General features: G+C 50.8%; 1 protein-coding gene across 1 annotated transcript; it reads right to left on the bottom strand.

Moving 5' to 3' along the window:
* Nucleotides 1–19799: 19799 nt before the first annotated feature.
* LOC129200948 (ATPase family AAA domain-containing protein 2-like) lies at nucleotides 19800–21393 on the bottom strand. The gene is made up of 3 exons (XM_054812201.1): nucleotides 21273–21393; nucleotides 20481–20569; nucleotides 19800–20133 (listed from the first exon to the last, which is right to left on the bottom strand). Exons 1-3 carry the CDS (start codon nucleotides 21345–21347, stop codon nucleotides 19962–19964), a joined length of 336 nt encoding a protein of 111 aa, XP_054668176.1. The 5' UTR covers nucleotides 21348–21393; the 3' UTR covers nucleotides 19800–19961.
* Between the last annotated feature and the right edge of the window lie 663 nt (nucleotides 21394–22056).

Raw genomic sequence — 22056 nt, 5'->3', positions numbered from 1 at the left:
GGGTGCTGCAGCAGCGTGCGGCCTGGTGCTGCCGGGAGCTGGTGGGCCCTGCTGGGCCCTGACGCCGGCAGTGCTGGCAGTCAACAGCGCTGTGTTGCGTGTCCCATTGATCATATCGCAGCCCCGGGCAGCGGGGAGCTGTAGCTTAAAGCGCAGGAGGCCAGGGGATGGGGCAAGTGAGGGTCCCTGGGCCGGGCACAGGGCCGGAGCCCCAGGCCAGTGGTTTAAGATCTCCGTGCTGCGGGGTTTCAGTGGACTGGCTACATTAAACCTCTCCCCTCCCGCTGCACGAAGGACCTTTGCCCCCTGGCATCCCCCGGGTTCTAGGTCACTCGGTGGGCATCCCGTCAGATGTTCTCCGCTTGCTGCTGCCCGCTTGCTGCCTGCTGCGGCCTGCCGCCGCACCGTCCCTGTCTGGCTTTCCCTCCCAGAGGGTTTTCCTGTAGTTTGCCACCTGGCACACCACCCCTTTCTTCTCCTTCTGCTTTGGTGGCATGTTGTCCCGCAGGGAGGTCTCGTTCATCTTGGGGGTGCTGGCTGGCGTGGGGCACTTGGCCGGCTTGCCGCCCGCCTTGGCCAATCTGGGCAGCACCCGCCAGGAGATGAGGCCTGGCGGCAGCGGCAAACGGGTCAGAACGACCCGGGGCTGCCTCCGCAGAGCCTCCTGCACCAGTGGGGCCACGCAAGGTTGAATAAGGGAAACTAATTAGCATAGAAGAATTTTAGAACAGAATGTATAACTTGGCAACACTTGAGTCAGGCCCCACAAACTCAGGCTTCCCCTGTCTCATGCTCCAGTATGAAAGAAAACAATTAGTAAAATAGCCGGAATGTAGAAACAGGATAAGAGAAGCCGTAAATTAGGGAACAGTCCTTGGGTATGAACTAGAAAAGACACAAAGTTTGAGGCACCCTGATAAAGGGGGCCCAATAGGCCAAGAAGCCTGGGACCATCTGGGCAGGACGGATAACAAGGTTGCTGAGCTTGCAAAACGGAGATCATGAAGAAGAGGTTGCCCAACTGTGTACACTGAAGAAGAGGAGAAAGAGGAAGATTTGAGGAGGACGACCCCTGACGACCACCTGAGAAAGAAACTGCGCAGGTATATCAGGACATTAGCATATATTCAGGAGTTCCCAGAATAATAATGAATATGTATTAAATTTACCAGAAACCTAATGAATATGTAAACTCTTTTGCAATATAAATCACGTACAATTTGTTTCTCGTCGAGACGTACATTCGTGGAAATATCCCGGTGCGACTCCCAGCGCTGCAATAAAGGATACCTGCTTAACAGTCACATTGGCTCTCCCAAGCATCCCTTTTGCAGCCCATGAGATGCTCTGTGTGGCAAGGGAAGGTGCCCCTTGGACCACTGTCTGAGGCTCTGCAGGGCTTGGGGGACACAGCCCAGGCCAGAGAGACACTCACGGCACGGTGGCTGCTCAGCTCCTCCTCCAGGAGTTTGAGGGAGGGCAGTCGCGTCACCCGGGCTCTCTTTGCTCCTTCAGGTTGCCTGTGCACTGGGAAAGGACAGAGAAAGAGTGAGCCCCAAGCCAGCTCTTCTCTCTCCAGCAAAAGGGATCCCAAACACCCCTGGGTACCGCCCCGGAGCCAAACAGAGGGCAGAGCTGCCTGCAGAGCTCCTGCCTGCCAGGCACACAGCCCTGCTTCCCGCCTGACTCTCCCTGCTGCAGAGGAAGAAGAGTCTTTCTGTTCCTGCTCATCCCTTACGTGCCTGAGAGCTGCCCGCAGGGGACCTGTGTTCCCCCGTACGGCTGCACCTGGAGAATCCCCCCGGCTTACCCCAGCAGTGTGCCCACTCACAGCTCCTTTGCCACCCATGAGGTGCAGAAAGAGAGGAGAAACAGCGTCAGGGAGGAAAACCCAGCCTCCCTCCCTCCTTGCCGGCGTGCTGCCCGCTCCCTGCCCAGGCTCTGCACGGTGGGCAGAGGCCTCTCACAGGATGGCATGGGCACGGTTGAGAACCTCTCCTGCCCCTTGCCAGCCGTGACTGCAGCTGCCAGACGCCAGAGAGGACAGGGGCCAGCACTGTGCCGCACCGCCCAGCCCTGCTGTGGGACGTGGCACCACCACTCACCAAAAGGTGGCAAGGCAGGAGCTGGTGGGCCAGACAAGGATGAGGGACTCGCTGCCCTCGCTGCTGACATTCTCCTCTTCTTCTTCCTCCCTTGCCGCCTCCTTCCCGCCACTCAGCACCCACAGCTGGTCCAGGGCCAGGCAGAGCCCTGTCTCCCACCTGCTGTTAGGACGCACACTGGTGCATCCAGCACCGAGGTCCCAGGGCCTGGGGCTGGTGCCAGCGTGTCCCTGCCCTGGTCCCACGGTGGCGGATGGGGGAAAGGCAGCTGGGGTCCCAGGGTCTTACTGCAACTTGGCGATCACTGATTCCCCCAGAAGGAGTAGAAGGCACCTCTCGCTCCTCTTGCGGCCATGGATCAGCTGCACGTCTGCACTCAGCACCGGCTCGGCATTGGTGAGAGCCTCCCTGCAGAGCAGAGAGCGGCAGGCATGAGCGACGCCGCTGCCGCAGGACCTGGCTGTGCCCCAGCGTCCCAGAGCTGCGGGGGGAGCCCACCTGGAGACACAGCAGCAGTTGGCCTGGCCCATCCTGCCCAGGCCAGGAGGACCGTCACGGTGCGCAGCGCAGCCTGACACCAAGGATGCGGGACAGCCAGCATGAGTGAGGCTAGGAAGCGGGGTGCTGGTGCCGAGGCAGCGCTGATCAGCTGGGCCCTGCCTCCTCCCAGCGCCACTCTGTGCCAGCACAGCTCCCTCCTGCCGGCACTGGGGGCTGTTGGCTCCAATGGACCAACGTCCCAACCCCAAAGGAAACTGGGGGCGGAGCTGGGGGCAGTACTGGGGTGGGGGTTCTCTCCAGTATGGCCATGTCTGTCTTGCACTGGGGAGCCCAGAGCCGGATGCAGCCGAGGGGAAGGATCACCTCCCTCCACCTGCTGCCAGTGCTTTCCCTCCTGCAGCCCTGCATGCAGGTAGCTTCCTTTGCCCCGAGGGCACTTTGCGGCCTCCAAATTGGTCAACTTGGGGTTGACCGGGGAGGGAACCTCTCTGTTGGGGAAGCAAAGAGGGGTGATGGGCTGAGATATTGGCAGGCAGAGCCGGCTGGGGGCTTACCCGGAGGGCAGGCGCACCAGGACGAGTGGGAGCCTGCTGCTGTACCGGCCATGGCGGTTGGTGAGTGTGGGGTTGGTTTGGGGCAAACTGTGCCCTAGGGGGGGTCTGTCCCCACTGTGATAATTCCTCAAGCACCTGCTTCAGCCAGCCTTGCACTGGTTTGCTTTTTCATACCACAACAACTTCCCATCTCAGCGATTTCCCATCCTGATGATCATTTCCTGTCCTCAGTGCTGATTTTCCATTCCCACCATGGCTTCCCATCTAACCATGGGTTTTTGGGAGGTGATTTTTGTCTCCAAGGGCAAGCGATGGCCTTGCAATGCTGACATGTGTGTGCTGCCCCATCTTCCCCGATGGTGGAGATGGGAGGGGGATTTGGGGTGATTTTGGGTTGGTTTTGTCCTCCCCCGTCTCTGGTCTGGGCTAGAGGTCAGTCTTGGTCTTGCTGTCGAGGAAGCAAAACTCTGTGACGTTCATGTGCCCCTTCCTGGGGAGCGCCGGTGGGGCCATGCTGGGGGTCCATCCTGGGCACAGGGAAGCGTGGCGGGGCAGCGGGTGGGCGTCCTTCCCTGCGGAGTCTGCCAGTGGAAGGGGTACGCCGGTGGTTAGCGAGACCTGTGGGGAGCGTTCCCCTGCACCCCAGCTCAGCCAGGCTCTGGGCACGTTCCCTACAGATGCTCAGACCCCGAGGGAGGCTGAGGAAGAGACGTCGGAGGGACCTGATGTTTCCCCCCAGGCTGGGCTTTTTTTCCCCCGTCCTCGTCACTCTGCAAGGCCATGCTCGTCACCCAGGTTAGGGGGAGGACTGGGCCCGGGGCAGGGGTTTTGCAGGCAGAACATTTCTTGAGGCTCCCGGTAATGCAGTTCCCAGGGAGTGCTTAAGAAATGGCGCATTTGCCCATAATTGCTATTGTTGGTCTCTCCCCATCGCTCCCTCTCCAGCTCCCTTCTCCCATTTTTAAATTCCTCCCTCTCTCTCTTCAGCCCCTCACGATTGTTTACTTTCCCTTTCTTTCTCCATCTGGCTCCTCCATCTTGTTTTTCGATTCCTCCCTCTCTGCCCTATAGACTGACACTATTTTTGGTTCCCTCTGACTCCCTCTCTGTCTTTCCTAATTCCTCCCTGCCTGTCCCATAGCCCGTTGCCATTTTTGTCTTTCTCCACATCTCTCTCTCGTGCTCCCTGTCCTTCTCTTCTTCTATCACCGTCTCCCGCTTCCTGCTCTTGTTTTCCCTCTCTCTCCTGCAGCCTGGCCCCCCTTTCCTGCCTGCTCAGCGGACTGTGCTTCTCCCTTCTCTCTGCGCCTCCCTCCTGCTCCCCATCCCCTTTTGCTCTCCCTCCGTCTCCATCCTGGCGGCCATGGCTGCTCTGTCCTTCTCCGCCTCCTTCTCCTGACCCGCATCCCTCTGTTTCTCAGTCTCTCGGGAGTCTTTCCCGTCCTCCCCTTGCTCTGTGTCCTGCTCTCGGCCCCTGCCTCTCCCTTCCTCTCTCCCTTTTCCCTCTCACCCTTTCCCCTCCGTCCCTCGGTCCTGCTCCCTGGCCCATGTCTCTCTCACTCCTCTTCTCTCTCTCTGCGCCCCCGTCCCACTCCCTCGCCCTGCCTGTGTCGGCCCGTCCCTCTGGCCTCCTCCCTGCCCTTCTTCTTCTCCCTCCATCCCTCTGGCCTGCTGCCTAGCACTAGTTTTCTTCCCGCACCGCGCTCTGCCCTTCCCCTCCAGCTCTTTCCCGCTCTCTCCCTCTGCCGCCTCCTCACCACCATTTTTCCTTCCTCCACTCCCTGTCCCTTGTTCCCACCGTCCCTCTGTAACCGTGGGATAGGGGCTGTGAAACAGAAACTATAGAATCAGGTTGAGATAATTAGTTTGTAACCAAGGTAATAGGTAATGAAGCTCACTGACCATGGCAAGGTACAATGCTGCTGTGTTCCTTGTACAGTCCCTACCCAACCGGACAATAGGCCCGGGAATATTAATCTTATGAAGTAAGTTGCTATGGACAGATGCACCCACAACAAGGATACTGCGCATGCCTGCAAGAAGAGGCTCACCCAGCGGACACGGGTGCGCGACCACTGACGACCACCAGAGACCCTTGAGGACCACCGACTCAAATCACTGAGCATGCGTGACGGGGAGGAGGATATGGAAATGGATTCCAAGAAATGATTATCAGAGGACTGCCCTTTCTGAGAAAAACAATGAATATGTATGTTTTGATGCTATATAACCTGTGTGTTGGTGATCACCTGGCATGCACGTTGGGTGGAGCTATCCCCCGTGCATCCAGCACTGCAATAAAGAATGCCTGCCTTTTAACACTGCATTGGTGTTACGAGGTTTATTCCCGGATTTCGGTGACACCTCTGTCCAGCTCTGGGCCTGCGGGGTCCGGGCCGGGCCGGGGAACGGTGTCCCTGCAGGGTCAGACCGCAAGCAGGAGCACCCCACGGCATGCTGGGAGCATGCTGTAGTTCTGGGGCACAGGGCTGCCCGGCGGCCATGTTGGTCTGGCCAGGCTCAGTCTCTGCTCCACCTGTGGCCCGGCTGAGCTGAGGGCTGGGGCTGCCCGTGGGGCCAGCCAGGCCCTTAGGCAGGTGTGGGGGTGTCTCCTGACAATGTGATGTAAGCCACAACACTTCATTTCACCTCTGAGCGTGTAATTTTGTGGCTGTTCTGGAATGTCTTACAGTGAAATGAGAGTTTTAAATGTGTGGTGGGTTGACCCTGGCTGGAGGCCAGGTGCCCACCACAGCCGCTCTATCACTCCCCTCATTCACTAAACAGGGGAGAAAAGGCATAACGAAATGCTTGCATGTCGAGATAAGGACAGGGAGAGATCACTCACTAATTGTTGTCACGAGCAAAACAGACCAAACTTAGAGAGGGAATTCATCTAATTTATTCCTAGGCAAAAGAGAGTAGAGGAATGAGAAAATAAAATCGACTCTTAAAACACTTCCCCCCACCCCTCCCATCTTCCCGGGCTCAACTTCACTCCCGGCTTCAACCTTCCCCCCCTCAGCGGCACAGGGGGATGGGGAATGGGGGTTACGGTCAGTTCATCTCACGGTGTTTCTGCCACTTCTTCATCCTCAGGGGGAGGACTCCTCTCATCGTTCCCCTGCTCCAGCATGGAGTCCCTCTCACGGGGTGCAGACCTTCAGGAGCAAACTGCTCCAGCGTGGGGTCCCCCACGGGGTCACAAGTCCTGCCAGCAAACCTGCCCTGGCGTGGGCTCCCCTCTTCACGGGTCCACCGGTCTGGCCAGGAACTTGCTCCAGCGCGGGCTTCCCACGGGCCGCAGCGTCCTTCAGGTGCCTCCACCTGCTCCGGCGTGGGGTCCTCCACGGGCTGCAGGTGGAATCGCTACACCCCCTCATCCTTCCTCCATGGGCTGCAGGGGGACAGCCTGCCTCACCATGGCCTTCACCACGGGCTGCAGGGGGATCTCTGCTCCAGTGCCTGGAGCACCTCCTCCCCCTCCATCTTCACTGACCTAGGTGTCTGCAGAGTTTCTTACATCTTCTCACTCCTCTCTCCGGCTGCAAAAGCTCTCTCCCTCTAAGTGTTTTCCTTCCTAACTATGTTATCACAGAGGCGCTGATTGGCTTGGCCTTGGCCAGCGGCGGGCCCGTCTTAGAGCCGGCTGGCATTGGCTCTATCAGACACAGGGGGAACTTCTAGCAGCTTCTCACAGACGCAACCCCTGTAGCCCTCCCGCTACCAAAACCTTGCCACGCAAACCCAACACAGTCTTCCAAATGGATTTTTGGTTTATTTTGACACCACCAAGCCTTGACTGGTTTGGGATGCCTTGATCAATTTTCCTCTAAATTACAACATACAACAAAAGAGGAAAAAAATGACAGGGTCACAAAAGCCTTTGGTGTCACTAAAAACATATCCTCCTACACCCGGGCAACGAGAGAGAACAGTTTTGCCCATTTTACTGGTTACGTCAGCCCTTGAAGAGCTGAGTGCTGCACTGGTTCCTCTCTGCTTTGTGCCGTAGGGAATCAGAAGAGCAGGCAGGAAAGCCAAGGGACCACAAAGGCACCTGGCTGGGATGAGAGGAGGAACCTGCAGTCGAATTCACAATGGAGCATGGGCTTGTTGTTACAGAGGTGGAAAATCAGCCATGCATCCTCTCTGCTACAGCCCACCTTCACGGTAGGAGCGTGCCCTGAGAGGACCGAAGGAAAGGGGCACAAATTAAAGCACATGATATTCCCACTGCACATGAGAAAACAAGTTTTTACTGTTGGGGGACAAATGCTGGCAGAGGTTGCGCAGGGAGGTTGTGAAGTCTCTGTCCTTGGAGAAATTCATAACCCAAGAGAACACGGTCCTGGGCAACCTGCTCTAGGTGACCGTGCTCGAGCAGGTGGGTTGGACCAGACAACCTCCACAGGTCCCTCCCAGCCTCAGCCATTCCCTGTGATTCTGTGCTTTGGTTGGACTCCTAAAGCCTCTGAACTCAGCCCTGGTGCCCGCTGGAAAGGATTCTGGGACAAGGGATGCTCCCAAACTCCTCCAGTGCAATTCATCACCAAATAACCTCTACCTCGTCCAGAATATGGTAGGGCAGACACAGTCAGAAGACAGAAAAGATCCTTTTATTGTGGAGATCCAGTGCAGGAGCCCGGCAGTCACAGTGGTTCAGCCGGGAACAGGATGTCGGCACCTACAACGACAGAGCCAGCAAGCACTGATAAATCCACAAGGGCAGGAACGGGCAGGACCTGGTTCCCCTTTCTTTGGGGAACGCAGTTGACAAGGAATTGTTTATAGCCCAGAAGAGAGAGCTACTGCTGGCACTGACTAGGGCATGGCTCTGGCGCCTTATCCCCATGGGCAATGCCCTTAGAGAGCTGCGAGTGCACAGAGATACACCGTGGCCCTGTGCCATGCAGCAGGGCTCGATGGGGAGCCCCCAGGCAGCTGCCAGGGAGTTCTTTCCAAACCTTGTGCAGCACCATCCCTCTCCGGCCCTTGCCAGCCAGTTTGACGGACTTTGAGCAGCCTTCAGAGTTGGGAAGGAAGGACAGCAGAGCCGGGAACACCCCGGGGCCTCTTCACCTGCGGCACCTTCCAGCCCCCGTCTTTTTCTCTCCTCCTCCTTTTCTTTTCTTGGAGGCACTCCCTCTCCTCCGCCCAGGCCTCTTTGCTCTTTCTTTTTCTTTTTTTTTGGTTTGCCTGTTCCTGGGGAGAGCCTGCAAACCTTTCCATCCCGCAATGGGATTAGATAGATAAAGGCAGCCTCACCTGGAATCAGGTCTTGGTTTAACCGGAGGTGAACTCTTTTTACCTTCTTTCCTCTGAAAGTCTCTTTACTTCTTCTGCCCATAGCAGGGAGTCTACTCTGGTCTCTGGGCTGGTTGGAGGCAAAGCAACGGGGGCCTAAACCAGAAATGTCGGCGTTAGCAGGTGGCAAAGGACACCCCGGTGCAGTAAGCGACGCTTTGGCAAAGTGCTACCTTAGCTCTACAGAGAAGAGCCCTGCGGCTGGTTTGCATTAGCCCTGCCTTCCAAGGGCCTCCCTTTGGAATACCACGTTCACACAGGTGTGTGACACTCGGTTCATTTGTGGGGCCATTCAGCAGGGAGCCTGCGGTCCTGCTCCGGGCAAGAAAAGGCTTGCCCGCTTCATTCTGCCAGGGTTTCTTCTGCCCTCCCGAGACAGAGCTCTGCAGATACCCCTTTGGTGTAAGGCCACCTTCTGCGGTGGGAGGCTTTGCCTTCTCTAGGCGTTTTGTAGGTATTTCCTTGGATTAAGCACATGCCTGAGGCATTTGAGAAACAACCTTTTTGGGTTTACTTACAATGTATCAGTCTGAGGGGAGAAAAACCAAACCCAACCCCCAGATAAAGCCCCAAGAGGTGGAATGCCAGGAAGAGGCACACCAGCTCCTGGGACTCATCAGAACCACCCTCCTAGACGAGGCACGTTGTCCCAGTGTTTGTGGAGCTGTCATACCTCTGCTGTTTCCGACCCCACCACCGTGTCTGCCCCTGCTGCTTTCTGGAGGACGAGCAGACGAGGTGGTGCGTCCAGAAAGGCTTTTGCCTGGTGCTCAGGTAGTGCAAATGTTGTCCCTTGAAGTCAGCTTCCTTAGCCCAGTGTGTAAGCAGCCAATCGTACGCACCGAGACGAGATATTGTTTCTTCCATGTTTGCGCAAAGATGGGTGCTAGGCAGTTTCCCCCAAAGCTAGCACACCAGTGGCAGTTCCATTGGAGATCTGTACAGCCCCGGGTGTTCTGCCTCCTAGTCACAGCTTCTAAACTGCAGCTGGGGAACTCTTTGCTCGCTTCCATTTCAAGACACAGGACCTTCTACATTCACTACGCATGTCCAGTGAGGCAGGGTCTTTATCTGGGGAGGGGGTGGTGTTAGCACTGGAGGTGTGGTTTTCATATTCTAAGGGGACAGTTCATTCTAAGGACACCAGTTAGAGGAATTTCACTGGCTTTTGACTTTCAAGGATGTACATCTCCTTGTTAACAAGCGTTCCTCTGGTCGAGATCCCTTTGCTACATCTTTTCTAAGTATACCTCATTCTAATTCAATACCTTCGAAGGTTCCAAGGACGGTCCTCCTCTTCTCCAATCCTTAGTCACCTTATTCTCAAGCAATAAGCGCTAATGAATACACAGCTCAGAATACGCAGTCTGAATGTGAACTCCTTCTTTTCTTTCCTGTTTCAGACAACACAAACACCTTTCATGCCCCAAAGTAAGTTGCCAGGACTCTGGTTAAAGCTCTGCATAACAACCTAAAATTTTCCTTCGTGCATGATTGCCACAGTGTGGGAGTCTGTTTAGCAATTTGCTGTCGTCGTGGAGCCCGGCAGGCAGCTAAACCAACCATACAGCCGTTTGCTCACCCCCCTGCCCCAGTGGGATGCGGGAGAGCATCACAAAATAAAAAGTAAAACTCGTGGGTTGACATTAAGAGAGTTTAATGTGACAGAAAAAGAAGGTAATAAATAATAACAACAACAACGATAACAACAAAACCACCACCAACATTAATACTAATTTAATTTCATCTAAAATGTGCTCTTTTGCCCATTATACCTTGGAGGGGTGGACTCTAATCTTTTAAACATTTAAAAAAAAATGAAACATCCGTGAATAAGTGTAGGTGGAGTGCCTGAACTGTTGAATGGCAGGCAATATCTCAATGACATCCACAAATTGCAGAAATGTTGCAATCGTGGCCTTGTAATACAAAGACATTAACGTTTACTGGCAGCTTAAGAAACTAACAGCCACGGTAGAAGAGAATTCCTCCCTCTTCTCTCTTTCTTTCTTTCTTTCTTGTTATTTTTTTTGCATGTTAAAGTTTCTAATTTAATATCCTCAAATATTCTAAAATACTGAACTAGTATTAGAGAAAAATGAGCGCAAGGTAAGGAGCATCATGCTGCATTTCTTGCTAAATGTCTGGTTTCATTTCATTCAGACTGGAAAGGAAACCAAGCTTGTACCTGCAAAAGAATTCAAAGAGCTGTCTTTGGTGCCCAGAGGGAGCAGACAAGCACTGGGGAGCAGTCTGCAGGATCAGAACTTCAGCCTGCTCCGGGTGATAAACCCTCTGGAGAGGAAAGAGAAACCCCACTTAGGTGGTTGGTTTTATGGTGATCAGACAGCTCAGTAGCAGCCCTCTGCTACAGCTGCAGCATAAGTAGGCAAGTTGCTTAAGCACCAAATTAAACTTTCACTTTCCACTTTGCTGTCATTTTTTCCCTTCCTCTTAATTTTGATATTTAAGTGAACAGTTGAAGTATTTGCTTACTTGGGGAAAAACCAGTGCTATCCTCGTCCTCTTCTGATAAGCTACTAAGTTGAAGGGCAGAAAGCTGAGCCCACCAAGAAGATATTTAGAGGAGGGGGAAGTAGTTCAGAGCCATCGGCTGGATGTTCTTCATCTGGCCAAAAGTGAGGAGGGGGCAGAAGACCTACAGGTAGCTAAAGGGAAGCAGAAGAGAGCTGCTGGGAGCCAGCGGTGTGATGTGGAGATAGCAAAGTGCTACACTGCAGTGTGTCAGGCAAAGTATTTTCAGGGAGCGTAGAGGAGGGTGAATGCCACTGAAGAGAGCACAGCTCATCTGACGTCATTGCCCTGCTGGTCCTTCCCGTACAAGAAAGATGAACTCCCCTGGGAATGACGGCAGAAGAGAGCTGCAGGGATTGCTGGGACATGGGAGATGGAGATGCGCGATGACATCGGGAGTCCTTGATTTGCTTGGGCTAGAAGAGCAAGTGGAAGAAGAGCGGGGTGACTGCTGTGAATGCAGAAGCAGGAAACAGCATGAAGGGAGAAGAGTTACTAAGCTTGAAAAAAAGCGTACCGCCTGGCCCTGAGTAAATTGAAGCAGCAAACTGGAAGAAAACTCTTAATGCTGGGAAGATCTGGGTTCTGCAACAGCCTTCCAATGGGAATAAAGAAAGTAGAAAGCAACCAGCCAACCCCTTATTGCTTCATATGGCGTTCAGTAAGTTTATGGCGAGCCTGGAGATCTCTTCCAGTCTCTCCTTCCTCCAAATGAGGTGCCTCTTCAGGCATTGCCTTTCAAGATATGTCTTCCCTTTTCACATTTTCCTTGCTCTGCTGTCCTCTTGTTTGAAGGCCTGACCCCTTGCCGATCAAGTATTTGGATGGCCAGAAGTACTACGCTGCCAGGATTGCTTCACTTTTGTGAATTGTGCTTAAGGACTTGCTGACCCTTCCCGTTTTCTGACTCGAGTCACTTCTGACAGTCCCTTCTTGCTACTAGATCCTACACTTCTGGTAGAGCCTTGTCTCTTTGTAGATGCTTAATGTCTTTTCTTCCCTTTCTTATTTCAAAGTAAGAGGTTTCAAAAGGAAAAACAACCAACCCCCTCGACACACACACTGTCCCTCAGCCCCACCACTGCTGATTGCTCCTTGGGGCAGCCACCCTTTGCCACGTACTCGGAGAAGTCAGGGAGCTCATTGAGAAGGGCAGTCAAGCAGGAGGCTGTTGGGAACTCTGGGGATATCGGGGACGGTGTCCTTGCAAGCTTTCCTAAGCATGGGATGCCTGCTCGCGGGCTCTGCCAATCCCCAGAGCTCACCTTTGGGCTCTGCCTGGGTTCTGCCATGTGGTAAAGCTGCGATGGGGTGGTGGGGGCTGACGTCGGGGACACTGTCCTTGATGAGACCCATGCCATTGTCGGAGGGCTGCAACGGCTTCTTGGTGCTGCCGGGCAGGGTGTGGACCACAGGGAGGCCCTGCACCCAATGCTGAGCCGCGTGGTGCCGGGGCTTCCCATCAACCACGGCCCATGGCCCTAGGCCCATCGGCTGGTGGGGCACCAGCGTCCCTGTCACCACCTGCTGTCCCCAGCCGTGGGCATGAAGCTCACGCCAGGCACCTCCAATGCCATTGGTATCCGTAGGGGGAACCTCTGTGTTGGGGGAAGCGAAGAGGGGTGATGGGCTGAGATATTGGCAGGCAGAGCTGGGGGCTTACCCAGAGGGTAAGCTCGTTGAGGACGAGCAGGAGCTTAGTGCTGTACCGCCTGCGGCAGTTGGGGAGTCTGGGGTTGGTTTGGGACAAACTCTGTTCTAGGGTGTCTGTCCCCACAGCAATCATTCCACCAGCACCTGCTTCATCCAGCCTTGCACTGGTTTGCTTTTTCATACCAGAACAACTTCCCATCTCAGCGATTTCCCATCCTGCTGATGACTTCCTGTCCTCAACTAAACTTAAGAAAAGTCCCAAAGCCTCTCCAGGGGACAAGAGAGTAATGTGTGGGTCGCAAGTGCTAAGGTGCGCCTTGGAAACCTCGTCCTTGTTTTGCCAAATAAGGGAGAATACTCAAACGACCCTACCAATTGTCCAAGGGCCACCAGGAGAATTGGCAGACTCATTGGTAGGCTCCTGGGCAAAGAGCCTTTTTCCCCTTTGAGAGAGGTGAATCCCATCAGAGTTCCTGAAGCCTGGTGCCGTGTAGGCCAACCCATAGTCAAAAACCCCAAAACCGTGGCGGTGACACCAGCCACAGAGCCATGTCTTTATGGACTGTGTCCGTCTGTTCCTCCCAACATTGCTGCCCACAACTGGAAGGAGGGAGGAAAAAATAACCTGTGCTCCAGATCCCTTCAGCGACTGTCCCAAGACCCCGAAGTCTCTTTTGATTGCTTTTGCATTATGCGTCGCAGCTTTGTCCCCACCCACATGGAGGAGCAGTAGTGGGGAGTAGTCAGAGGGCTGTACCAGGCTGGGGAGTTTCCTCGTATCGTCTTTAACACGGGCCCCAGGGAGGCAGCAGACTTCTCTAAGAGGAGGGTCCGCCCTGCATATCAGACCCTCTGTACCCTGTGCACCACAGTACGCCATTGGCCGCCTTGGCCACGAAGGAACATTGCTGGCTCGCCCTTAACTTGGTGTCCACCAGGACTCCCAGGTCCTTCTCCGCAAGGAAAACACGCAGCCAGTCGTGTCTTTAGCTGTCTGGAGAGCACCCGCTCTCGGCCCTCCACACCAAGGCTGAGCCCAGCTCCCGCAGCAGGGTGGAGCGGAGACATTTCCCCATTCCCCTGGGGCAGCCGTCCCCAGCGCTCAACAGGCAACCTGCCCGGCCTGTGTGCTGCAGCGGCCTGTCAAACAGCACCAGGCCGAGGGGCAGCCGAGGCGAGGGAGCCACCCTGCGCGCGCTCAGCAGGATCAGGCCGCTCTCTCCTCTACCGCCATGAGCAGCGCTGGCAGGATGAGCCCTCCCCTGCCCGGCCTCTGGGTGGGAAAAGGGACATGGCTTTGTGCTGCCCTTACCAGGGGGGTCCCGAACCAGTGCTACACTGGTGGGAACTGGTTTAGGCTGGTGAGCAGGGCCCCCCCAGCTGCCCCCCGCCCGTCTCTCCCCCCAGTCTCCTCAGGCTGCTGGGCCTCTGGCCCCGCCCCAGGCCAGCTGGGGCTGACAGGCCACCTCTGGCTCCGCTGATTGGCTCAGTCCTGGCTCAGTCCTGGCTCAGTCCTGGGCCAGAGGGGCCTGGCCGGGGCAAGGTGGATGTCATCTGTCACCAATTCAAAAAGGAGCAGGAGAGCAGCAGCCAAACCAACCAAAACCAGCTCCTCCCAGCCCTGATCTTCCCAGGCTCAGCCTCACTCCTCCCTTCCCGATGCCTCGGCCCCCTCTCCCGCCCGAGCGGCACAGGGGGACGGGGAATGGGGCTGTGGGTGGCCTGCTCCGGCCTGGGCTCCTCTCCAGGGGTGCAGCTTCCTGGTGGAGCTGTCGATGGCTGCCTGATGGTGACAGCGTTGGTGGCAGGATCCTCTTCTAGGCATCCATTTCACAGAGTCACAGGCTACTTGAGGCTGGCTGGGAGGTCAGCTGGAGGGTGTAGTCACCTGGTCCCACCCCCCCTGCTCAAGCAGGACCACCTGCAGCCCGTTGTCCATGACCATGTCCAGAGGGCTGTGGAACATCTCCAAGGACGGGAGCCCTGTGTTAATAAGCAGGACCGAATTCTTCTATCAGTCAGCTACATCAGCTCCCAATGAGGTTACCACTGAGAGCCAAATGTGACATGGGAGCCATGAAATTAACTTTAGTTCCCCTGTCTGACACTCATTTCAATACGTTAGACCTCACCAACAGCACTGTATCCCACAGCATCTAAAACACGGCAGCTGAATACCTGCAAGGTTACTGTGTTTGGGGGTATTATTATATGCTGCTGCCTTCTACAGTTAAAGCTATTTTGGCTTTGGAAGGCAGATTTTCACATGAACTGCTCTCTCTGGCAGATTGAAGGGAGATGTCTCTGAAGACACAGGCAGGGCTGGGAGCAGCAGGTCTATGCCCCTCGTCATCCCTCGCTAGCAGGGGTGACCTACCCAGGCACAGAAGTACCTACCCAGGCACAGAAGTACCTACCCTACAACTGCAGATGGACAGGGGAGAGCACAGCCTTTCGTACTTGAATTTTCATTATCAATTGGCTAGAATTTCTTTCCTCCCATGAAGATACAGGAAACTCCTACGCTGTCAGTCCCAAGCTGCTAGCAAATTCCTCACGGTTTAATTTGGAATAGAAAATACGGCCATGTACAACATCCTTACTCGGGATTATATGATCTAAAAAGAAACGTGCATTTTCGGACAGAAGTAAACCTAACAGCACGTTCAAACCAGGCCACCTCTATTAACAATGAATTTTGCTTATTTTACTAGTTTATATACAGTTCATGAAGCCTATGAGATTAAAAAGAAAAAAAAGATACCCGTGCACATGTTTCTTCCGGTGATGTGGCGGTAACAAACAAAGCAGGTAGGTCTAGCGTATAAACTGGAAACTTTTCCAGGGCATGTATTACCGCAGGTGCCAAATGAGAAGCTTGCCCACATCCTGGCTCTCCAACTAGTAAGAACCGTGGCCTGCAAGATGTTGGCTGGTAATAAGCATTTCTAGAACAATTAGAAGATAGTAAGTTTCAAAATGAAGTGATGACTAGGCACACAGATGTTAAAGGTTTTTCCCTAACCTCTTTTTTTTGGTAAATACTCTCCATGTTCCAGTAAATAATAAGCTGGTCTGTGATCAGGAAGACTATCAAAGCTCATTTTCTTACAACCTTGTACCATAGCTCCCCAAAGAAATCCTGCCAATCCCCAGCATCTCTGCTATTCGTTTGGCTGGCTTAAGTAATGGCTCTTAAATCACACACGGGGACTTGTCCAGCTAAATACACACACGACAACTGGTCAGTAACCTGATATGGAGGAGAAATACAACTCGCTCTCGCTCACTCTCTCAACACACACCAATCGGGATCTGTACACCCCAATTTTCAGTAGGTCTTGAGCTTAAGTAACTACGAGATCTCTACATCTGTCAAGTTCAGCTGAAATTTGGCCGTAGTTACTGGAGATAGCGGGAAGGAAGGAGCAGAACAACGTTTCTAGGAAAAAATTAAGGTGGGCGCTGAAACGCATTAGCTGTATCTGAAGTATGCAATTGGATTAGTTAAATTACAGCAGTACGCTACATACGTACAAGATTGTATTCAGTCATTCTAATTGTTTCATTGTTGAATTGTGTATTAATTTCCTAGTAATCTTGCTTTCCTAGCATGAAACACATTTGTGAAGAGCATTTGTTTTTTCCAGCACAATACCACTGTACCTTTACTGGCTGAAGTCAAAGGTCTTAGAGACCTAACCAAACTCAGCTGGTCACATTTTCTGGACAGCATAGCGATAGAAACGGAGAAAAATAACTGACCCAACAGTGATGGCAACAATCTTATTTTTTCAACTGTTGGCTTATACAACTTCCACATTAAAATGTCACAAGCTTAATATCAACATTTACCTGCTAAAATTGAGGAATTTTTCCTTTTCTCTACTGGGTATTTGATGAGTTGGCTTATCTTCAAAGATTGATGGCGATTCCTCATCACTGTCAACTGCATAATTTCTTAAAACATGATTTACACTGTCTGAAAGACAAGAGAGGTTTGTTAACTTTCCTGAATACTCCATATCTCACTCTCGCATTAACACAGCTTCAAATCAGTGCTGGAAATCCCTTTTCTTCTATTTCTTCATTTGAGGGCACACACCGAATGCTGTTTTCTGAAGAGTTCGTCCTACCACAGACCTAAGGAGACTGCACAAGTCTCTACAAAGCTGTCCTAAAGTGCTTGGGAGGTGGTTTGGTTTTTTCTCCTTAGAAGAAAGATGATTAGGAACAACTTTGGTGGTTCCGAGACACCTGAAAAACCCAACAAGGCCACTTCTTTCTGGGGCAGGTTCCCGCACTGGAAGCGAGGGAATTAAGCGAGTGCGATGGCCACAAACTTCCATTTGTGTAGGACTAGTGAGTCAGAATATACAGACCAACACACCTGCTAAGTAAGGCTCCTCACAGATCACCGAATGAGTAGATAATGGAAGGCAGACAACAGAGAAGGGATGCAATTACCAATCCCCTAGCCTCTCTGCTTTTGTTTTGTTGGTGGATTTCTGCCTCTGTTTTACCAATGCTAACCTATCTCCTGGCTCTACTGGGAGTCATCCTGGTAGGACAGTCTCCAGAGATTAGCATAACTAACTATTAACAGATTTCCATTAATCAAGAGTGGAGTGAGTTTATCAATTTCTTTGCTCTCACCAACTGACAGAGTAAACCTGATCAGGGCTGATGCAGTCAGGGGTGTGAGCTCACGTATGCTAAGCCAAGTCCCAAAGTACACACTACTAAACCATTCTCATCTCCTGTACAAGTGTACAGTGTGATCCACAAACATTTAAGTTAAGAGACTATGGCTAAAAAAAAATCACGATAGCTAAAACAGTATTTAGCTTAAACCGCTTATGCTTGCATTGTGGTCCTGACATTCTTCAGACAGGAATTAGAAGCATTCATGTAAAAATACCTTTTTCCCCTCTATTTAAATATTTTGAAAGAGGTGCCTCATACTTTAAACCTCAGATCCATCTCTACAAATGACAAATATGATGTTAGCTACTGTCAGAAACAGGGTGCTGTAGTAGAGAACGCATAGTTCTCTACGGCCTATTGTGAGTCATTCACAGCTCCCATCCAGCACTTCAGTTTAGAATCCAGACTAAAACCTAACCACCATGTTCCTGAAATAAAAGCATGCACATGCATATTCTGAAATTCTACTGTCATTATGGCCAAGAGGTTTGTGTATGTTGATTGCACAAATGAGAATTTTTTGCTTTGACAGAATTTTAAAGTAGTGAATGTTATGGTTATACCTGGCTGTTGGTCCTTCTGTAGTGCAAACTCTGCGTGGGGAAATACTCTTCGCAAGGCTTGTAAAATTCTTGCTAACGTGTTTTCAAGCAGTGGTTTTGAAACAGATGATAGCGCTCGCCCAGGTGAAGCCACAGCCCTCTGTGAAGCTGGAACAGTCTTCTGCATAGCCATGACAAAATCCTTTGCTGTTATTTTGATAGAAGCAACATCTAACTGCAGTTTCTCGCTACTTTTGTATAGCTGAGGATAGCGGCGGCGCAAAGCACAGAGGGCAGCTTCAGCACATAAGGATTTAATATCAGCACCACAGCACCCTAACAAAGAAAACAAGAATCAAAGGTTACATCAGTCTCAGGCAACACAGAAGTCAAGGCCAAGGTTCCCCAAGCGCAACACTGAAAGACTTTGTATGCGGCCAAAAATTAACAGTTTAAGAGAGAATGTAAAGAGTTACTGCACTGCAGAGAAGTTTTGTTACGTGGCTCGCAGCCTGATATCCTGCGCTTCTTAAGCAGCCCCCTAATCAAAACTTTGCTCCCAGGGAAGATGCCCAAAACCCATTCAACGTTCTGAGAGACAGAAAGAAAATTAAAAGAAAAGAAGCATCTAACTTTCTTTGCTCCCACGGCGTGCCAGCCGCCTCACTCTGCAGCAAGGTGCAAGAGCTCGAGTACTGCCTGCTACAAGCTCAGATTCCTTCGGACTCAGTCCCATGCAGTAACTCACTGTATTTTCAAACTTACCAACACATTTTTCAGCTAGCTCTTCAAGAAACATGTCCGATGGCTTTGGGGTCCAATCTCGTGTGTGAATCTTGAAAATCTCTTTTCTAGCCTGGAAATAAAATGGTCGCATTTTAGTTTGTCCAAAGTTTTCTCTTCAAAATCCCCAAACCAACACAAAACCCCCCACACCCTCACATTAATACAAATACTTGGTTTATCTGCTAAACTTTTAAGTATTTTACAGTTCGATTAATACGCTCTCTGCTTTTGCAGAGTAATTGCTACAATTACTACAAAGACGAACAATAATTATGACTCAAACTACTGTCACTGATCCAGAAAATGTCAAACGTTGCCTATCTTCATCTCCGATCTTAGCAAGATCTTTTATTTAAGTATTCCCTGGTACACAGTTTAATTACGGCAGATTTCTAGAATTCTTCCACAGTAGGGAATCATATAGTGTATGTGTTTCACGGCACCTCCTCTCCTGTTCCTGAAAGGAGATAAAAACTGGAGACAAATGTTTCTGTTAAAGATGCTGTTTAGTGCACTTTTACTAGCCTTCAACCATAGCCAAATTAAAACACACAAGACCAGGGTTCCACACTATCTTCCTCCCCATATTTTTTGGTTGCTATACACCTACTTTTTCATTGCTTAGCTATCGCCATTGAACTAGAAGCTTCCCAAGCCCCACACCTGTCCAGCGTACCTCGCATCTTTGTCCAATAAGAAGTTACCAGTAAGAATGTCAGCTCCCAAAATACTTCCCTCCCAGGATACGCAGCCTGGGAACCATCCAGCACAGGTACATCCACTATCCATTCGTAAACCAAGAACTGAGAGCAAGACCACTTCAGGATGAAAGTGTCTAAGTGGATTAAGTCAGTCAGCAAACATGGACAGATTTGGGAATGGAAAAAAATTCAATCGCTCCAGCACCAGCCTTGAGAAAAGTTTTTGTTTGCAAAAAGGAATTCTTGTGCGCACACCATTTCTTTCATTTTCAAGATGAGATAGCAGTAATTTACAGCTAATTGGGGCATTCACTCTTTCTTACATGTTTCAGTGACTAGCAGCATCCCATTTTCTTGGCTGGTCACAGTGAAACCAAAACTAATTACAGAACTAACTACTTGTGGAAATCCTCTTAATGGTATATATTCAGTACCGGATCTGCCCTCCACAGTCTCTCTTTTGCCCAAGTTGTCCAACACTGGGTTTGACTTTAACTGCTCTGTAATCCTGCATTGTTACGTGGTTTTGTTATAAAGAGGGACTTTGTCACATGAGCATTAAGGTTGAGTTTAAGTTCTGACCTCTTTATCTGGCAAGCTGAAGAGGAACTCTCGATCAAAGCGGCCGGGTCTTCGTAAAGCAGGATCTATAGAATCCAGCCTGTTGGTGGCTCCAATGACCACAATCTCTCCTCTGCTGTCTAAGCCATCCATAAGGGCCAGAAGAGTTGACACAATAGAGCTAACAGAAAAAATATAACCTTCATTCACTGGTTTAGTAAATTTTGTTACATTCTACGCAATCTTCTGCAATGACCACTCAAAAAGGACAAGCTTTTCTTGATGAGACGCCAATTAGCGAAAGACTTAATTTAGGACATAACAAAACCAGTAAGCTAACACAGGCCTTGTGCTGATATCAAGCTGAGTGAATTGGTTTCAGTTATTGTTTGAAAATCATCTGAATTTTACTAGCATTGAATTACTAGTTTTCAGGATAAATTAATGTATCACATAAAGTTAAACAGGTTGTGGTGGTCTTTTCACAAAGATCAAGCAGCTTCTATGTAGATACCAAAAATGTACTACCTATGAATTTGGTCTTGTTCACTGGACCGCACAGGAGCAAGGCCATCTATCTCATCGAAGAAGATAATTGAAGGTCGCATCTGGTAGGCCTCGAATGAAAACAGAGGAATATGGACATAAGTAAACCGGGACTATTTTAAAGAGAAAATGCATTAAAAATGTTTTGGTTGGGAAGTCACTGGAACTAGATCTTTCAGACTGGCATCAGGGATCTCTACTAATTGGGCTAATGGAGTGAGGGGCATGAGTAACAGAAGACGGCAGCTTGTGTCAAGCCACTGAGACCGGGTGACAGGAAACAAATCAGAGCAGTAGTTTTTACAGCTATTTGGCAACCGCCGAGAACAGAGCCGAGACTTAATTCAATTACAGGTTCTGAAAGCAAGCTTCCATTAGGAATTTAAATGACTATGCCGTCAGCCTGCATCTGTTTCCCTCGGATCTAAAGCCACCATCCATCTCTTGCCTCTTGAAACCCTTTTTGTGGCTGTTTTGGTTTGGGTTTGGTGGGGTTTTTTTGTTGATGGTTATTTTGGGGGTTTTGGTGGGGTTTTTTTGAGGTGGGTAGCAGGGGTTTGCTTTGCGAGGTTTTCTCGTTTTATTAATCTTCCCTAATACATCTCAAGATTTCAAGCCCGTAAAAAAAACCACTGAAAAAGGAAACACTAACAAACCCATTTCAGTGGAAAGAACTGACAAAAACCAAAAAGGAGTGAGTTGTTCTTAAAAATACTGACCACAGAAGATTACAGTTACCACTCGGACAGAACACACAGCACGTTTCAACCTTACCTGATCAAATAATAACCGAAGCTGTCGTTCAGATTCCCCCGCCCATTTACTCAGGCAGTCGGCACCTTTTCGCATAAAAAAGGCTATTCTCCTCTCACCTTGGCTGCATTCATTAGCAAGCGCACGAGCAACCAGTGTCTTTCCAGTCCCTGGCGGACCATAGAATAGACAGCCTCTGCAATTACTAAAAAAAAAAAAAAAAAAAAAAAAAAGAAAGAAAGAAAGAAAGAAAGAAAAAGAAGAAAAGATTCATGTATGATGGAAAAGTATCTATTACCGTCCTCATCCCTAAACCACACCCCTCTTCTCTCCTAACCAAAACACTTTGCGTATAAGATCGCGGTAACAGCTGAAGTGTGAGAAAAGTGAAAAGAGATGGAAGTTTTGTGTTCCTACACAATTCAACAAGGCAGTAAACGCAACAAATAAAGAGGATAATGGAGACGTACAAACCTCGAGAAAAGATCCTAGTGTCCCGGAAGGACACTTCCAAAACTGCTGACAAACTACCAGGGGTGGTTACAGCACAGTGGAGCCAAACCAGAACAAACTTGAGCGCAGAATCTGAGACTTGGCTAACTTATGATACGCTGCATATAAATGCTTGTTTTCACAAAAGGCAAGATTTGCTAGTAAAGCATTTCATTCTCCCTTAAAAAGCTTTAAGTTACTGGATTTGGTCTCCCAGGCCATCCATTACTGATGATAAATGAGGTGGAAGTCTAAACCTGGGAGAGTATTCTGCATTTCCAGATAAATACAGCCATCAACTAGAAAAGCCAAT

This window comes from Grus americana, unplaced genomic scaffold, assembly GCF_028858705.1.
Source record: "Grus americana isolate bGruAme1 unplaced genomic scaffold, bGruAme1.mat scaffold_69, whole genome shotgun sequence".
Taxonomy (NCBI): domain Eukaryota; kingdom Metazoa; phylum Chordata; class Aves; order Gruiformes; family Gruidae; genus Grus; species Grus americana.
Note: the sequence above shows the minus strand (reverse complement) of the source record. Positions and strands in the feature narration are given on the sequence as shown.

Bases quoted from the DNA above. Each gene is read 5' to 3' on its own strand.
- LOC129200948 (XM_054812201.1), bottom strand. From the start codon at position 21,347: ATGCGAAAAGGTGCCGACTGCCTGAGTAAATGGGCGGGGGAATCTGAA. The intron at 20,570-21,272 runs GTAAGGTTGAAA...TTTTCATTCGAG, and splicing joins TTCGGTTATTATTTGATCAG to GCCTACCAGATGCGACCTTC. The intron at 20,134-20,480 runs GTAGTACATTTT...TTTTTCTGTTAG, and splicing joins GAACAAGACCAAATTCATAG to CTCTATTGTGTCAACTCTTC.